A 17,906-nucleotide genomic window follows, 5' to 3' on the forward strand; every position below is an offset into this window, starting at 1 on the left:
GGAGCCAGGAGGAGGCTGGGGCCCCATCCTCTGACCTTTGGCTATCCAAAGCAGGGCCTTGGCACCAGAGGGCTCAAGTCTAGCCTGAAGAGTTCAAGAGAGACAGGCGGCTGTTGAGTTACGTCAGGCTCTTGTACAAAAATCTCACCAAGGAAGTAGTGTAGACGTAGCCATCGGGAGAACAGACCTGCCAAAGGTCCCTTTATCTATCACCCCCCGCACGGCTCACATACAAATGGCATTTCAGCTGGGAGCCCGAGCTTCGCTGGAGTTGAGCCTCCTGAGCTGGCTCAGGCTAGCCAGGCGCAGTTTGAGCAGAGTCTCCTCTTGAGTGCGAAGGGTGTGTGCCAGGACCCTCAGGGATTCACTCTGCAGCACTGGGGATGGGAAGACATTGGTGGGACCTTGTCAGACCACACGCCGCTCCGGAGCTCCCACCCAGCGTCAGGGCTTGCCCACTGACCCGGCCCCACCCTTTCCTGCAGAATTTGCAGGGGCCCTGGGGTCCCAACCCTGCTTGTCCCTACCACTTAGGTAGACAGCCAGGATGGCTAGTGCCAGGCAGGTGAATACCAGCAGTGCCAACAGCAGTGGGAAGCCCCCACGGCCACACGTGGGGCTGCAACCAGCTTGAGTGCACAGAGATGATGGTAGAACACCCAGAAGCTCCTCCCACGTCTGTGCCTCTTCAGCCAGGTAGGGTTGTAGTGAACCTGCGGGAGGGTGGTCCGTCAGGAGGGTGGTACCCACCTCACCCATCCCGCTCCCTCCGCACCCTTACCTCCACTGTGTAGGTCACTGATGGACTCCACTCTATGCAGACGCACCTCCTGCACGTGGTTAGGGGCCAGTGTTCCCCTGCTCCTCTGGTTCTGCGTTGGCAACACAGTGTCTATGGGGTAGTGGGACCGATTTGAGCAAGCAAGTTCCTCTTTACCTCGTAGGTAAGCCCAGGCGGCAGGGACCTGGGCTATGTGGGATCTACACCAGGGGCATTTGGTTCCAAATTCACTACAATTTCAGGAACGGCTCTTGGTTTTGATCCAGGGTTCCAAAGGCCTAGTCTGCATAGGGGCTCTTGACATGCTCCCATGTTCGCATTCAGGCATTCCTCTGCCTGCCTATTGCTAGCAAATAGTTCAACTACATCTCACAGAAACAGTGAGATTGCTGTCAGGCCTGATCTGATAACACGTGGTGCCTACTCCTAGGCGAATGTGACTGCACTCCAGCGATTCCTCCTGATTCCTCCTGGCGGTGGCTCTGCCTTCCTAACAGTGATTCAGCTGCTCTTACTGGAGTCCTACTGTTTTCACTCATCAGCACTGCGGGAGTCGTCTTTTTATCTTCACAGTTTCATGTAACTTTGAGGACTCCTTCCGGCCTCCCTCTGAGGCTATCTGGGCATTTAGGTGGTTTCCAATTCCCTTTGGAAATTAACCCCCAGGATATCAATCATTAAATATGATGGTTTTCCCCATTTTCCTGAAAGTTATTGAGGACAATTCTCAGAAATGAAATCGCTGAGTCTGAGAACAGAGACTTCCTCTAAAAGAACAGAACTGTCCTCTAAAAGGCCTGTCCAGAGCCCAGCAGGACAGCACCACTGTTAGGCATCCCACCGGAAACAAAAGAATGTGTATGCGTGTGCACATGGAAGCCAGAGGTCTCACCGACCTGGCACAGGACAGGAACTCAACAGCTCGGCTCGGCTCACTAACCACAGAGCCCCAGGAACTGCCGTCTCCACCTCACCAGGCCCAGGATGAGAAGTGTCCCCCCACACGGGACCTGCAGTCCGCCTCCCAGACAGAGGGCCGAACAGCATGGGACTTTTGCTTGTGAGCATGTCAAGGGGCAGCTTCAAGCCCATCACGGGGCCCCGAGAAATGAAGTCAGGTCTTCATGCTTGCAAGGCAAGCTTTTTACTGAGCTAAACCAGATCCTGTCTGCACAGACCTTTACATATATTTGCTAATTTGAGAGATGAGAAACAGCTTGACGGTTGCCTAGGGAGCCTGGCTAATGTGTGTAATTACCCGCTCACAGGTTCTGCCCATTAGTCACTGACTCTATAGTTCCCTTATGGTTATATTTATTTCAGATTTTGTTTTGTTTTTGAGATAGTGTCTCGCTCGCTGTTGTGCTGATATATTGTGTACCTTAATAAAATTTGCCTGAAGATCAGAGAGACAAAGGAACAAGCCACTGCCACATCTTACCTCTGGGACTCCTCAGCCTGAAAAGGCCCTCTAGCCTAAAAGCCTTTAGCCAAAAGGGCTTCCTCAGTCGAAAAGCCTTAGTTCCTGCTCCTCGCGCCTTATCTACCTTTCTCTGCCCCGCCGTATCACTTCATTCTTAGTGCTGGGATTAAAGGGGTGTGTGCTTCCCAAATTCTGCTGGTAGCAGAGCGTGAGATCTCAAGTGCTGGGATTAAAGGCCTGTGGTTCCCAAATACTGGGATTAAAGGTGTGTGCCACCACTGCCTGGCTCTGTTTCTCTCCTACACTGAGTCAATCTCATGTAGTCCAGGGTGGCTTTGAACTCACAGAGATCCAGACGGATCTCCGCCTCCCAAGTGCTAGGATTAAAGGTGTGTGCCACCACTGTCTGGCTCTGTGTTTAATCTAGTGGCTTGTTCTGTTCTCTGATCTTCTGGAAAATCTTATTAGGGTACACAATATATCACCACATTTCCCCTTTTTTCTCTAAAATAATAAAAGGTTATAAGAAAAACTATATACAATAAGTATATATAATAGATACAGTCAAGAATTATATTAACACACTGGCCTTTGCTGGCCTGGAACTCATTGAGTAGCCTAAGCTAGGATGGGCTTACTCTCGAAATTCTCTTGCCTCAGCCTACCCATTACTGGTATTACATGTGTATATCACTACGCCCAGGTTTGTTATGTGTTAGTGGTGTGTGTGTGTGTATAGTGTATGCCCACGTGTGTTTAGACACCTGTGCTGCTGTGTAGAGCGCAGAGGACGACTTTGGGTGTCCCATCTATTACTCTGCCTTACTCCTTTGAGTCAGGGTCTCTTTATGAGGCTGGAAATCTGGTTGTTTTGTTTTGTTTTGATAAGGTTGACTGGCAACTAGCAAGTCTCAGCGATCCTCCTGCCTCCCAGCATACACAGCTCTGAGGTTATAAGGCATACGAGACCACGCCTAGCTTGTTCTGTGGGTGGGTACTGGGATCTGAACTCTCATTTTTGGTTTTGGCTTTGGTTCTTCAAGACAGTTTTTCTGTCTCACTCTGTAGAGTAGGCTGGCCTCGAACTTGGAGATCCTCCTGCCTCTGCCTTCAGAGTGCTGGGACTAAAGGCGTGTGCCACCACCACAAACTCCAGCCTTCACGATTATGCAGCAAATGCTTTTAATCACTGAATCATCTTCCCTCCCGCCCCCCACTTACCTCCCCCCCCTTTTTTTTTTTGAGATAGGTTCAGAAGGTTCCCAGACTGGTCTTGAGTTCCTGGTTAACTGTAGTAATCTTTCTGCCTCAGCCTTCCAATTACTATCAAAATATGATTTCTAACTGTAACCATCCTTTCTGCTGGTGTTATTTGACTGGATATATATTATTTATTTTTGAAACAAGCTCTCACTGTGTAGCCCTGGCTAGCTGAGACTAGGCTGGCCTTGAACTCACAGAGATCCACCAACGCCTTCTATTAGCTGTAATTTTACTTCTGGCTCCACAGGAGCTCCAGAGGCCTCCAGAGGCCTAGGTAACAGGGCACAGGGTAAGGATGGCTCTGAGCCCTGATGTGCATGAAGCTGCCTTTGGACATGATCGCAAGCAATTCAGACAAAAGCAAATGCTGTCTGTCCTTAAGCCTGGATGGTGACTGCAGGTCACATGAAAGCCCCCTTTGCACTTCACTATGCTTCTCCCACACTGTATATTTGGACATATTTTATTTGCTACAGAAAAGAAACACATGGTAGATGTTACAGTTAAGTCATAACCGCCCGCCCCCGCAAAAGGTAAACATTCTCCCTTAGCAGAGGGCAGGCCCTTCCTCTGCAGTATAAAGTATGGAGGGTCACTGAGATGGCTTAGCAGGTAAAGGCACTCGGCTAGCAAAGTGTCAGTCTTGACCAGGCTCAGAGAATCCACTTTGGGATATTTAGGGCCCAAGTTAGGGCAGGCCAGGGCTGTCCACTTCCCAGTCCCTGGGCCAGATGTTGAAATGCTCCCTGGAACCGCTGCTGCTGTACCACTGCATACCAGTTCCAGCTGCTTCCGCTGAAGGAAGAGCTGAACTGCTTGGCAGCTCCCCAGATGCCCACACCCACTTGAGTCCAGCCAACAGCTGACCCACTCTTAAGTGGAGAGCTCTGAATCCCTCCCCATGGCCCACAGCAGGGAAACTGAGGCAGGACCTGAGAAAGGGAGGAGTTCCAAGTATGGCAAGTCCATCCTTTCTCCATGCACAGGGATAGGTCCCGAGAACAGGTCGGAAAAGACTGCTCAAGGCAATGAGTCTCTCCATGAGCCACAGGGCCACAGGACTAGAATCTGTCCTCCCCCATGGCTACCCTCTCCTACCTTCCTGGGTCTCCTCAGGCATGGCAGTTGATAGGTAGTCAGGGGCCCGATCAAAGTGCCCAGTAGCAGAACTGGACGAAGGCAGCCGTGGCTCCTTTGGGATCCTGGGAAAGGCCTGGCTGCCTCCCAACCTGGTCTTAAAATAGGCCTGAGCTCACTTCCCTGGGCTATATTTAGAGGGGGTATCTCTGAGCCATGAAAAGGGGCAGAGTGACCCAGATGGGCTGGCCTAGACTACCTACGTGGTGATAGGGCTCAGCCAAGAGCAAGCCTCTGCTAGCACATGGGCCCAGGGAACTTCTCTGAAAACCATACCAACTCTAATCACACATAGGCTTTGGGGCCTTCACCCAGAAGGTTGGCAAGCAGCGTGTGCCATGTAGCTATTGACAGGAAAGAAAGCCTGCACATCTCTGCTCAGCCAGCCATCTCCTTCCAGCAAGTGTGAGATAAGCAAGCGCCCACCACTGTGTGACCAGCTAGTACCAGATATTGGGGGGCCAGGGGAACAGCTGGAGCACAATGCCATAGGGATCTTGCGGGCCCCACAAGTGGATACCCATCCTGGCCAGCGGACAGACTGGGATTAGAAGCTAGTATTTCTAGTATTAAACTGTAGCCTTAGGTAAAGAGAACCTTGGGGAGTGGCCTCTGTTTTCCCATCTGTAAAACAGGAGCAAGGGGTCCTAGCCAATTGTACTGAGAATAAAAAGTGCAGAGACATGACTAACGACCTTAGCACAAAGTAGTCTTGGTCCTCCCTCCCACTCCTCTCCACGTGGGGGCGCGTGAGGGTGCACAGGGACACTGCTCACTCCTGAAGCGAGCCGGTCCAGTTTCCAGGCCTCAGTGTGTGAACTCTGTTCTGCTTCTTCTCGATGGTGAAGAGCAAGACTGGGGGGCCGGGGCGGGGGGGGGGGAGGTCTACCTTCCAAAACGTCCTGAATCCATCATGTCACACCATCGTATTAGCCCCCTGTCGTTGATCAGACTTGGCGGGCTTGTTCCCCACTCCGGGGCTTTGCCCTGGTTCTTCCCTCCTGGACGCTCTGCCACCAGACACCCTCTAACTGGCTCCTTCTTATCTTTCAGCTCAAGTGTCAGCCCTTGGGTGAGGTCTGCACGCATTCTTGCCCACATCAGTACTGTTTGTTTTCCTTAGCCTGGCATTAATAGCTGCAGAATGCAGTGCACACGCCAGCGCCCCCACAGGCTGCCTGGGTCCAGCTTGTCATCGAATACCACTTTTCATCTTCACTACTGCAATCTTTTTTTTTTTTTTCCCAAGACAGGGTTTCTCTGTATAGCCCTTGTCTATCCTGGAATTTGCTCTATAGACCAGGCTGGCCTAGAACTCTCAGAGATCCACCTGCCTCTGCCTCCCGAGTGCTAGGATTAAAGGTGGGTGCCACCACTGCCCGGCAGAACGGTAATCTTGGATGAGAAAAATTCAGGACTTAAGACTGCTAGGACAATGCCCCAGACTCCCAGCAAGGTCAAGAACTACCTGTTATCTGCTGGGGCCATTCCAACGTCAGCTGATAATGTGTTTATTGCATTACTTTAGTACAGTTGGCCTGCCTCACCCGGGAACCCAACGGCCTAATCTGTTCACAGCTTTCTGCTCCCTGCCCAAGAAAGAATGCTTCCCCCAGGGCAGGCACCCCAGACAGTTCTCTGGCCCTGCTCTACTCTGGAACCCCACTTCTCCGTCCCCTCCCTCCAGGCTAGATCCTGAATTCAGCCTGGGCCACTCTTCTGAGGCTACATTGGCGGGTTATCTTGTTAATAAATAAGCTGGCTCGGGTACCCTTTGGCCAGGGCCTATGGATGAGTTAGGTGTCCTACTGGCCCCAAGGACCTCAGTGTGCCTCAGTCTTCCTGGCGTCTGCCTGCCCCCTCTTCTGAATGTCATGTCCAGCCTGGTCCCCAGTGTGGGGACAGCCCAGTCACCAGTGTGCTGCGCTACGTGGCCCACGCTCAGCACGCAGCTCAGAGGCATGCATTCGCCTGTTGCGACCTTTCCGGCGGGATTCTGCGGCCACAGGGTGGGGCCCGGGCTGCGGGCGGCACATTCGCAGGGAGTTTGCCCCTCCACCGCCGCCTGGCTCCACCAGCTGCAGAAAGTCCCGGTACCAGAGTTTAGGGCCCGGTGGTGCAGGGGCTGCTGCCTCCTCGGCCCGGGCCAGGCGTTCGGCCTGGACCGCACTCAGCACGTGCAGCACCAGGCGCCGCAGTGGCTGCGAAAAGCCTTGCTCAACCGCGACGCACAGATACACGCCCGAGTCCTGGCGCCGCAGCCCACGCAGCAGCAGCCCCCGCGCCGTACGCTCAACTCGCTCCTCCGCCAGCACCTGCGTGTGAGCACAGGAACAGGAGCCAAGGGTCACCGGGAGCCGGAGCGGGACAAGGAAAAGAGGCGGTGGCGGGTACTCACTTAAAGGCTAGGTGCACGGGTATAAGGCAGCCTTCGGGTGAAGATTCGATCTGGGAGAGGGGTCACTTGAATGGGAGATGAGGTAGACTAGAAACCTCAGTGCGTGGGTGGGTGGGTTGAGGGTCCTCTCTCTCCAGATGGGAGAGGATGGGTCGGGAGTCTAGTTGGACACAGTGGGGGCATCACTGGGCTGTGGAGTTCAGCCCAGGACTGGACCGGATGGGACCTACGGTAAGGAGTGTGACTGTGCAGGGCCTCACTGAACTGGGCTCCTTGGGCAGGGTGGGGCTTCTCTTAGATGGGCCTGGTTAGGAAGGGTGGAGGGGGACACACCTGGGTGTGCGCCACCTCCCCTGCGCGATGGAAGGTCCACTCCACACGGGCTTGCAGCGAGCGTGGCTCACACTCCAGAAAGGCGCTGCCGCTCTCCACACCTAAGACCTTCCGCTCCAACAGCGCAGGGTGAGAGGAGTCTTGAGACAAGGAGGTAAAATTCAGACAAGGTACGGCTGGGTGTGGCAATTTCAAGGCCTGAGGGTATCTGCTGATGGAGTACTCACCCCCAGAGCACAGGGTGCTGGGGTCACCATTCCGTACGTCTTGCCTCCGGAACCGCCTGAGGGAGACATTAAAACCTGTGAGTCCTTCTCAGAAGGTGGAGGAGCAGCGAGAGACTCCCTCCCAGCGGCCAGATCCAGACCCCAAGCCAGCCCACCTCTTGGCAGTAGGCTGGAAGCGTGTGCAGGCTGATCCATCCCAAGCACAGTAAGGATCTCGGGCCAGGCAGCATTCTGCGCAAGCGCGGCCTAGGGCCGTGCAGCGATGCAAGGCAATCTGGGCCACGCCGCTCGGTGAGGCTACGTAGAGCTGGTGCTAGAGGGCACAAGAGTCTCCAGTCTGAGGGCAGCCCTTACCTGGCTCCCTTCGGTCAGATAGCCTTTTCCCCACTTGACAGATGGGAACACTGAGGTCTCATGGTCTAGCCAAGCAGAAGCTTACACCTGAACTCTGGGCTGTGAAAACCAAGGAGAAGACAGTGAGGGTCCTGGTGTCACAAGTTCAGTTAGTTACTCACCCTTTTAGAGGAGATCTGCATGCTGGTGATGGAGGCAGAGTCCTAAAAGAGAGGCAGGACATGGGGATCAGCGCTTAGTGGATCGGGGTGACGTGTCCCAGGGTGACTGGGATGAAGCCTCACCTCGAACACCTGCAGCTCTTCTAGGAGAAGTCCCTCAGAGTGAGGTCGGCTGCCCTTGGGGACTGAGATCACTTTCAGCACTGTGCCCACATCTGTAGAAATAAGAAGAGGGAGGGACTTGCTTCTCCCTGACAAGCCAAGTGCCCGCCCACCTGTGTGTTGTAGAGTATTAATTTACCTGGGCAAAGATGGGTTACATTTGTTTATGCTGGGAAATATTACTTTAACTGTGTCAAGGTGTGTTACACTTGTTTCTGCTGATCTAAAGATGTGTTACGAGCCGGGCGGTGGTGGCGCATGCCTTTAATCCCAGCACTCGGGAGGCAGAGCCAGGCAGATCTCTGTGAGTTCGAGGCCAGCCTGGTCTATAGAGCGAGATCCAGGACAGGCACCAAAACTACACAGAGAAACCCTGTCTCGAAAAAAACAAACAAACAAAACAAAAAACAAAAACAAAAAAAAAACCCCAAACAAACAAAAAGAGCTGGGCCGAGCACTCAAAACTAATAAGTCTCCATGTCATGATTTGGGAGCTGGCTGTTGGCCTAAAAGCAAAAGCACACACACCTACATGCACATGAACAAGCGCAGTCCTTCATCATGGTAAGGTCATGAAAAAGTGAAAATTGTAGGTTAGACCAACTAGGGCAGCCTTCCCAGAGTGAGACCATAGCCCAGACAAAGACGTAGATATTAGCTAACCGGGCCCAACTTCTGCCTGCAGGCCAAGGAACCTGGAGGGGCTCTATGTCCCACGGGCTATTGTGACGAGGAGACCCTGACCTGTACCAATGAAGAGAACGTCGTAGTGTCCGTCAGCAGCTGCTACACGGTCTGCCGCGATTTGGGTGAAGGTGTACCCAGCTCCCACTTGGAGGAAGAGAGGGCGCCCCCCGATGGGCAGGACGGAGTTGTACATGAGAGGGTGGTTCCGAGCAAACTGAATAACATCATCTGGGAAGTCCTTGGTGGAACTGAAGGTGCCGAAGGTCTTGCTGGGGCACTGGAGGAGGCAAAGCAGGTCAAGCGGAGATAGACACGGGTTTTGTGGTCAGCCCCTCCCTTCAAAGCCTCCGGGAACATGACAGGTGGACGGGGACAAGCGCCCTGAGTATTTAGCCTTTCCCTGGTGAGCCTTAGGCTGAGGGGGCACCTGGTCTCACTCGGCGGTTCTGTCTTACAACGGTGAGATTTCCCATACCAAAAGGAAGGAATCAGACCCCCCAACAAAACCCCCAGGCCAAAGTCAAGTTCTCTACCCTTGAGACTTCGAAGCTGATTGTTGCAGTCCCTAGCAACGCACCATGCCGGGCCGTGGGTAGGGGACGCGACCCTGGTAGGACACCCACTGATGCGTAGGCCCCTCCTTGTGAGCGAAGGGTCCCAAGAAGACTCGGCGCACATCATTCATGCTGTACACGCACACGGCAGAGCCCTGGAAGATGCCACTGCGGGCAATGAAGAGCGCAAAGTGAGGAGCCCCAGCAAGCCAAACCGACACCCAAGGGAACCTCTACTTCCTGCCCCTCACCTGGAGGTGGAGAAGACCGCATAGAGAAGCGGCGTTTGGCGGTCCCGGGAAGACAGAAGAAACACGTCCTCTGCAGGGCAAGGAAAGGTTGGCAGGGCAGTACACACACAGCCCAGGCTCCTGGATTCTGCACCCCCTTGACTCCTCCCCTGGTGCCATCCCTCGTTCAAGACACTCACGAAGTTGGTCAAAATGGGTGTCACCCTCGACTCCAGGTACTGAGCATACAAGGCGCGCCTTCAGAAATGTGGTCCACTTGTTGACCAAGCTGCGCTGGCCACCCAGGTCATTCTGCTCACAGGATCAGAAGGGATGAGGACCAGACCATAGCGGGCAAAGGGGCGGGGCAAAGGCAGCCGGGAGCGAACGGCCCAGTGTCTCCTTACCCTGCAGATCTGGCCAACCCGGGACACAGTCATGCGCCCCATTGCGGGTGCGGCCTCCACTGCGGACTCACGGAAGAAGAAATAGATTTTATCGTCGTCGGGGTTCTCGCTCTCTGGGATCCAAAAGACCTTGACAAACTTGGGTTCTAGACAAAACAGGAGGCCTGGTATCAGCGGGTTCTAGTTCTGGCCCCAACATTTAACCCATCTGCAGACTCCTGCAACTCCAAGACCTACCCTTATGATCAGCAGCTGCAAGGCAAGAAGCAGCCACGAGGGGGCAGTAGAGACCACAGCTACAAGCACAAGCAGGCTGCCCCTCTCCCCTTTACCGGGCTTCTGACCATGCCACACGGCCTTACACTTGCCAGGAAGAGGGAAGTGGGTATCTGTTTTCACCTTCATTCATAAATCTTCCTCCCTCGCAAACCAATGCTCCCTGTTCCTCCTTCAGTTCCTGCTGTCCCGTAGTAAAGGACTCCGGCCCTTGAGAGTCTAGGTGTCCGACCAATACTAGTTCCATGAGTCTGTTTCTTTGCTGACTCTGGCCTCAGGGCCTTTGCACTAGTCATTCCCCTTACCTGGAATGCGCTTCCAATTCTGTTGGCTGGTTTTCTTGTGTTCTGGAAACTGTTAGTAACTCATACCTCCTCCGGCAAGTGGCTCCCCTTCCTCAGCCCAAACTCCTTTTCCCTGCTCAATTCTCTCTTTGGCGTCATGGCCACTGGAATTTGTCTCATCATGTATTTATTCTAAGATCCATGGACTCGAAGATGCTTGCCTGTCTCTGGGACCCTGGCACAGGGCCTGATTACGGTAGATACTTGGGGAGTTCCCACTCTGCCCATTGCTCTCCTTCTCATTGTGGGGCGCCTTCCTTGTTGGAGGATGGCAGTTCCCTCCCAGGGGCCCCACCAGCCTCTCACCGTTGAGCCAGCGGGAATCATGGGGTTCTGTTCGGAGACTAGGATTCTGGCCCAGGCTGCGAAAGATGGTAAAGTCTCGGCCCATGAGGTCTGCTGCCACCCCTGAGTACAGTTCTTCCCCTGCAGACAGGGCAAGGGGGTGCTCAGCCAGCTGTGAACTCTCGGGGTGCTCAGGGTGTCTGAGGGGGTGCCCTCGGGACATGTGAAGTTCTAGAATTTCCAGTGGGTTCTGGGGTTGTGCTGGGGGCCGGCCTTTGGACTCACCCACCAGCACGGAGGCAGCCCGATGCCTCGGGTCGTAAGGACTCTTTCCCTTGCCATCCTCAAGCTTCTTCGGGTCCAGTCTGAGCATGGGTTCCTGGGAGGTGGGGGAGCTGTTAATGCCAGGTCCTTCTTCCCCGTGCCCCCCCGCTTCCCTGCTGTCCGGTCCTGGTCTTACCTCCAGGCGGTGGCCCACCTCCACAAATGCACAGGTTGGGTGGAAGGCCCCTGTGCCACAGGCCAGCAAGTGTGTGTGGTTATAGACGTGTACCAGCTTCACGAAGTTCATGCACTCCGTCTGGTAGGCAGACGGGGGTGGGGGTGGGGTGGGGGGCAGGCAGTCAGGCTTTCCCCAGGGAGGCAGCCCTAAGGAGCTGCACTTCACTGGGGGTACCCCACCCCTTCCTCTCTTCTGCATTAGCCCAGGGAAGCACTAGCATGGGCTACAGGGACTTGAGTGCCCTTCGTGACCAGTGTGCCTATCTTCACAGGGTGGCTACATGAGGAAGTAGAGCTATGCACAGCACCCCCCCATGACTCAGAGGCCCCCAAGAAGAACCACCCTGACTCACTCACCACCTCCAGACCTCATCCGCCTTGACCTCCCTGCCCTTACCCCAGCCAGAACAGGCTAGCCTCTCTCTCAACCCTGGGATGAAGGGCCCCCCCCAACCCGCCTCCGCATGCGCCTCTTGGAGTAGCCCACACTCACACCAATGTCCTTCCCTGCCCAGTTACACTCTTCTCGCCATTCCACGGGGGCCGGCCAGGCCAGCTAGGGAGGGAACACAGGTTAGGGACGAGTTTCCCATTCAGTTGCCCACCCCTTTGGGTTTCTCTGGAGTTTAGGGTCTAGACAGTCTGGAGTAGGGTCCTAAGGCGTTTTCCTGGGACAGGCACTGAAGTTGGGAAATGTTAGGGATCCCTGGCACCTTCTTGGCTCGCTTGCTGATGTTATCCAGGCTGAGGGAAGCCACATGGTTCTCAGCACCCACAAACAGGCGTCCACGCTCCTCATCCACCAGCAAGGCTTCATAACAGCAGGTCCGCTCCAGCCTGAAAGTTCGGACACCATGGCGGGCCTGTAACTCTGCAGGGAGAGACACCATTGAGTATTTACCTGTCATGACAGGATGGTCCTCAAGGTCCTGCCTGGTTGTCTGTCTACAGACCAAGGTAATTTGTGTGACCCAAGCCGCACACATGCATGTGAGCAGCTTACGCATATGAAGACCGGCCCACCCAGGTGCGTGTACAGAGCCACAGGGTAGGTGGTGCAGCCCCCAGAAGGGAGAAAACAGACTGAGGCAAACATGTACAGGCAAGCAGACTGCCATGCTGTGAGGCCAGGCTCATGGAGTCCAGGTTCTAGGAAAAGGTAGGAGCAAGTAGGAACGAACAAGACAGAATCCCATCCCTAAAAAGTCAGGCTGAGTGTCCCTTCCAGTCACCCCACTCCCGGCTTGGATTCAGCAGTTGGCCACCAAGTGCCACTGCCCAGGGACCACCCCTCTGTGTGAGGGGTACACTAAGAAAGGAACTCTGATGGCCCCAGAACCTTGACTTCCCTAGAAGAGGCATGGCTGGCCTTGGGATGGGGGATGAGACAGAGACAAGGACTGTTGCCATGGAGACCGTAGGGGTCCTCCTTGGGAAAGCATGAGGAGAATGTAGGCAGAGAGGTTGGGGGCTGAGGTTAGGACAGGGTTAACTGGAGATGGCCTAAGAATGCCCCCAACCCAAGCAGGGTCTGGTGATGGGCATGCACGTACTGGTACCAGCAAGCCTTTCCATACTGGGCCCTTTTCCTGTTCACCGCAAGCCGGCCCTCCATCCGCTAGGTGCACCTACCTTGAAAGGAGAGCCGAAGGCGTGGAAGGTTAGGGGCAGCATCCCCCAGCCCCGCTGCCCAGAGAAGGGCCAGGCCTGGGATCATGGCGGCGGCCTCAGCCCGCCCCATGCCGGCAGCTCGGGGCGCTCAGGGTTCAGCAGGCGTGTGTGGAGGAGCCTTCAGCTGCCCTGGACTCTGCCCCAGGATCTGGAAGAGAAGAGTCGGCAGCAAGGCACAGAGGGTAGGGGCGGGAGGGGCACGGGGGAGTCCCAGGGGATCAGATTACAGCCCCTAGGGGAAGAGGCTGGGGGGTCGCATACCGTTTCCTCTCCACCAAGGGTGCCCCGCCTGGCCACAATCAGAGACACACCCACACCGGGCACACCCTCAGGGTCACCCTGCATCGCCAGGCACCCGCCCCACCACGTCACCCTCCTCGGTCACCTCCCCTCCTCTACACACACTCACAAACATTAATTCACAAACACTATGCACCCACTTCATGCCAGCCTGGGGCAGGGACTGGGAGGACACTGACGACATGGACAAGGTCCCCAGGCGGTAAAGGGCAAAGGGCCAGCAAGGAGTCAGATCCTGTGGTCATTTCAGAGGGCACCAAGTGCAATGAGGAAAACAGCTGATGTCGGGAGGATGACAGGGGACGAGGCCTCTGGAGGTGGCTGTGTACCCACAGACAGGGAGGGAAACGCAGAGGCACTTTCGGGATTGGAGCCAAGGTTGTGGGTACCTTCAGATATGAATATGTTTCTGAGGGTCCCTTTGTGAACATGCATATATGAACAGTGTGCACATGTGTGTATGTATAAATGTCTATGAGCAAACACATGTCCCATCTACGTAGATATAAACAGGGTGTGCAAATGTGCATGCACACATGTTGGCACTGTGTGTGTAAATCTACTCAGTGTGTACCAGCATAAAATATGCCTGTTTGGTACGTGAGTCACGTCTGTGCCTGGGCTGATGTGTGTGCATGCAGAGTGGACATGCAAGGGAATACAACAGCAGCATCAATCACTCCCTCTGACTCTAACATACATACAGAACATGTTCTTCCCAGGACCCCCAGCCAGACCCAGGCCTAATTCAGCAGGCAGAGCTCTGAGACGACTGCTTCCTCTCCGCAGCCTGAGGGGAGAAGGAGTTGGGCATGCAGAGACTAAGATCAGGCTTGAGACCCAAGAGAGGAATGTGGACAGGCTGAGGTGACCTCTCTGGCTCACCTGAAGCTCCAGGTAGAGCAATGATTTGCCCTCAAAGTCCCTTCCAATTCTGGGTCTTAAGTTTCCCTGTCTTTGCGCCCCTCCACTGAGCCAGACTCCTTGCCTGTCACACTCAGGTGGAGCCAGGTTCTGCCGGCTATGGCCATCCTCTTTTACAGGAGCAGGCAGGACAGGTTGGGCACAGGGGTCAAGCTCACAGACCCCTCCTCCTCCCTCCATTCTCTACCCCCACCCCCAGCTTCTAGACCTTTCCCCAGCCAGGACCCCCAGCTCTCTCCTTCCATTCACTAACACTTGCCTCTGCCTCTTCTCAGGTTCTAGAAGTCTTTGAGGCTGACAAGGGCTGCCTTCCCACACTCCTCCAAGAACTCTGCAAAGGGGTCTCCCACCCTAACCCCTCTTTCCTGGAGAAGGGGAGCAGGCTAGGGCCCACGGGGCACCCTCTGACGGCTCCTTTAAGCAGAAGCCCCCGCCCCCACCAGGCAGCCACCGCCCAGAATACCATAAAGTTTGCAGGGCTACAGGGTGGATCGGGTGACCGGCACAGGCAGCTGGGACTGGCTGGAGACGGTGGCCCCGCATGAGTGGAATGGGAGCAAGGGTTGGGCAGGTAGAGGTGGCCCTTTCCTGATGGATCTCAAGGTGAAGGGAGCCCCAGATGGCCCAGGTGGTTGTCCCAGAAACCTGGCAATCAGTTAAGGCAAAGCAGGTAGAAACAGCAGAAGGAATAGGAACAAGGCTAGGCGCTAGGCACCCCAGTCCTCACCTGTTCCTCCACCGCTGAAGGATGACTGGATAGCAGCCTCGGCTCCCAGGAGCTGGCTGGGATAGGTGGGTCAGAGGTCAGGGAAGGCACTCTCCTCCCTCTTCTGGGCCCCAGGCCCTGACGCTTCCTTACCAACTGGACCTCTTCAAACTTCAGCTGTCTGGCCCACAGTGGCCGCGATGACAGCCAGGCAGGAAAAAAAGGGGGGTGTGGGGGGGGGCAGATGCAGAAAATCTCACTTCTGCCGAGAGTGTGGGCCCATCCTGACGGCCCAGTAGGCTGGAGCTAGGGCCGACGGTGGGTAACTATGGACTCCAGCTTCTCCTCCAAGCTGGGAAGACTGCCCTGCCCATCGAGGCCAGGGCCAGGTACCTGAGGGAGGTTTTGTAGGGTTATTTTTGTTTGTGTGATGGCAGGGTCTCATGTAGCCTGGGCTGGCTTCCAGCTCGCTGTGTAGTCGAGGATGGCCCTCAACTCCTGCTGTTCCTACCTCTGCTTCTCAAGTACTGGCCAGGTGTGAGGCAGGTGGCTTCAGACGGGACGGGCTTTGGTGCCCATGTTGGGAGGCACCTGGGTCCTGTCCTGTAGCCTGTCCTGAGAAGCACCCCTGTTTGCATTCTTAGGAGCATTTTAAAGGTCTGGGGATCGCCTCAGTCTCCCCAAGCCTGGTAGCAGGACCTCAGCAGTCAGAAGGTCTCCAGCCTGGCTTGTATGCCACAGGTCCGGGGCACTCCCACTGTGCAGTTTTGCTACAAACCACCCGGGTGCCATCCAGTCAGAGATAAGGGGGCACAGACAGAGGATAAGGGAAGACTTATCTTTCCGGAGTCGGCTCCGAGGCCTTGCCTCAGGACCCAGTGTTCCTGGCCTGCCTGTCTGGCGGCAGTAGGGGAAACGAGGTGTTCAGAAGGGAGCCTAGAGGAACCTGAGGCTTCTAGGATGAGGCCTTGTCCTGCTCCTGGGCTGGCTGCCTCTCCCCAAGGACCTGGGCAGCCTCCTCTGGCCTCATGCAAGCAAACAACATTCTTGGCTGTTTACAATTTTCCACCCAGCAGCCAAGATCAGCAAGTGCCTTTGAGGCCCCTACCCACCCCTGCTCATGTCCCCAGTCTGCCCCGACTGACTCCGGCTCTCCAGGCCCAGGGGCCCAATCTCTCAGATTTCCTGCCCCAGCCCAGTTACTCATCCTGGGAGACAGCCCCAGAACCCATCATTTTTCTGCCAACGAGACTCAGTGCCCAGCTCAAGGGGAAGAGCCCTCTCTAGCCTGCTCAAGCCAGGTGACCCGCTCTGGCAGAGATGTCTCCCCCCTTGAAGAGGAAGGGATGGGCAGCAGGTTCTTCACAAAATCTCTTTCCTGCTCCCTAGTTCCAGGTGTCAACATGCCAGGCTGGGGGTGGGGGGTGGGGGTGTCCCTTAGAGGCAGTGCTTCAGGTATCAGTATCTAGGTGTCACTCAGACACCTTGAGGTGTCTCCTCAAGACCCTGCAATAAGGCCGTCTTGGTCTGGGTCTGAAACCCAGAGAGGCAGCTGGGCTCCTGCATGCACCCCTGCCTCGGGACATCCACGCGTACAGGTCTGCCTGGGTTCTTCCTGTGAACTGCCCATCGTCGGCACGGCGTGCCAAGGCGTTGGCTTTTTTTCCTTTTGGAAATAACTGGATTGTTGCACCAAGTCACAGCGCTTGCCTCCCACCCCCCTCACCATTGACCCATTTGCACCCTGCTTGGACCGCCCGCCCGCCCGCCCGCCCTCGGTGTGGCTGCAGCTGGACACTATCGGATGAAGGTGGCACACATGCCAGTGCCCCGGGCTGGGTGGGATCTCAGGCTCGCCAGTCACACCTGCTTTTGCCATCAAGGCTGGTGGCTCCACGGTACAACCGTCCCCCATTGGCCACGTGGGCGCTCGGTCATGCGACCATGAGGACTGAAACTTGGTGCCAGGAGGTGGCAAGGCACAGTCGTGAAGAGCCTCCTGAAGCCTAAGCCTCCCAGAGAGTCTAACACCTGCCCCCAGCAGATCTCCTGGGGAAAAGTCGGGGGACTGACGGGACATTGCCCACCCACAAACCCCAAGTCTGGTCTCTAGGGTTCAGGAGACACCCCCCCCCCCGGCCCACCTTTTGGAAAGATCACTTCCTCCCCTCCTTCCTTTCCCTTCAGTGGGCCATGTCAGAGCTGAGGTGGAGGGGGCCAGGAGGGGCCATCAGGAGCTTTGGGCCTTTAGCTGCGGCCCTCCCCCTCCTGGCTCCACCCCTCCCTTCCCTCCCTCCCTCGTGCACATTCCTCCCAGGCTGAGGTCAGCCCCTCTGGGATGGGGAGTCCCCCCCCCCCACAACCAGCCACATCACAGTTCCACACTCACTCCTGTTTTCTTCATTGCCCAGCAGAGTGGGGTGGGGAAGCAAAGGGGGGAGGGGGTGGGGCCTCGTTCTCGCAGCCTTTGAGGGAGGGGCTATTCCACGAACGCTGCAAAAGTAGACTGTAGGAGACTCTACTTCTCATCAGATATGTGCATAAACGACATTTACATAAATACTTCATTCCCTACGCTGGCTGTAGATGCCTCCCTGGAAGCTCTGATTTGGGGAGTGTGCTCTGAATGCTCTGGTAGGAGTTAAAGTTGCTGGGGGAGAATCTCCAGAGCCGGTTTCGGGACCGACTTTTTGTTTCTTTTTCTTTTTCTCAAGACAGGGTTTCTCTGTGTAACCCTGGCTGTCCTGGAACTCCCTCTGTAGACCAGGCTGGCTTCGAACTC

General features: G+C 55.6%; 2 protein-coding genes across 8 annotated transcripts; both read right to left on the reverse strand.

The window, feature by feature from the left end:
- Positions 1-101: 101 nt before the first annotated feature.
- Positions 102-4,683, reverse strand: Lsmem2 (leucine rich single-pass membrane protein 2). The gene is made up of 4 exons (XM_006978351.4): positions 4,566-4,683; positions 782-892; positions 528-713; positions 102-377 (listed from the first exon to the last, which is right to left on the reverse strand). The coding sequence occupies exons 1-4, from the start codon at positions 4,585-4,587 to the stop codon at positions 244-246; spliced, it is 453 nt and encodes a 150-aa protein (XP_006978413.1). The 5' UTR covers positions 4,588-4,683; the 3' UTR covers positions 102-243.
- Sema3b (semaphorin 3B) lies at positions 3,915-17,387 on the reverse strand. 7 transcript variants are annotated; one of them, XM_076577003.1, is made up of 20 exons: positions 17,269-17,387; positions 15,146-15,201; positions 14,882-15,063; positions 13,156-13,342; positions 12,237-12,394; positions 12,017-12,079; positions 11,483-11,602; positions 11,308-11,401; positions 11,044-11,163; positions 10,118-10,263; positions 9,911-10,022; positions 9,732-9,801; positions 9,504-9,648; positions 8,984-9,203; positions 8,201-8,292; positions 8,078-8,119; positions 7,718-7,875; positions 7,563-7,618; positions 7,336-7,475; positions 3,915-6,919 (listed from the first exon to the last, which is right to left on the reverse strand). In XM_076577003.1, the coding sequence occupies exons 4-20, from the start codon at positions 13,262-13,264 to the stop codon at positions 6,515-6,517; spliced, it is 2,250 nt and encodes a 749-aa protein (XP_076433118.1). In that variant the 5' UTR covers positions 13,265-13,342; positions 14,882-15,063; positions 15,146-15,201; positions 17,269-17,387; the 3' UTR covers positions 3,915-6,514. The 7 variants fall into 7 exon arrangements, with proteins under 7 accessions (XP_076433118.1, XP_076433117.1, XP_042137544.1 ...); XM_076577002.1 differs by lacking the exon at positions 17,269-17,387 and adding an exon at positions 15,636-15,898 and having other exon boundaries at positions 15,146-15,517; XM_042281610.2 differs by lacking the exon at positions 14,882-15,063.
- Positions 17,388-17,906: the final 519 nt, after the last annotated feature.

This window comes from Peromyscus maniculatus, chromosome 7, assembly GCF_049852395.1.
Source record: "Peromyscus maniculatus bairdii isolate BWxNUB_F1_BW_parent chromosome 7, HU_Pman_BW_mat_3.1, whole genome shotgun sequence".
Classification (NCBI taxonomy): domain Eukaryota; kingdom Metazoa; phylum Chordata; class Mammalia; order Rodentia; family Cricetidae; genus Peromyscus; species Peromyscus maniculatus.

Excerpts from the sequence above, each read along its gene's own strand:
- Lsmem2 (XM_006978351.4), bottom strand. The coding sequence starts at position 4,587 with ATGCCTGAGGAGACCCAGGAAG. Across the intron at positions 714-781 it reads CAGTGACCTACACAGTGGAG|GTTCACTACAACCCTACCTG; the intron begins GTAAGGGTGCGG and ends ACCCTCCCGCAG. Across the intron at positions 378-527 it reads CCTGGCTGTCTACCTAAGTG|TGCTGCAGAGTGAATCCCTG; the intron begins GTAGGGACAAGC and ends TCCCATCCCCAG.
- Sema3b (XM_042281610.2), bottom strand. The coding sequence starts at position 13,264 with ATGGGGCGGGCTGAGGCCGCCGCCATGATCCCAGGCCTGGCCCTTCTC. Across the intron at positions 9,649-9,731 it reads GCGGTCTTCTCCACCTCCAG|TGGCATCTTCCAGGGCTCTG; the intron begins GTGAGGGGCAGG and ends CATTGCCCGCAG. Across the intron at positions 8,293-8,983 it reads CGTTCTCTTCATTGGTACAG|ATGTGGGCACAGTGCTGAAA; the intron begins GTCAGGGTCTCC and ends TTATTTCTACAG.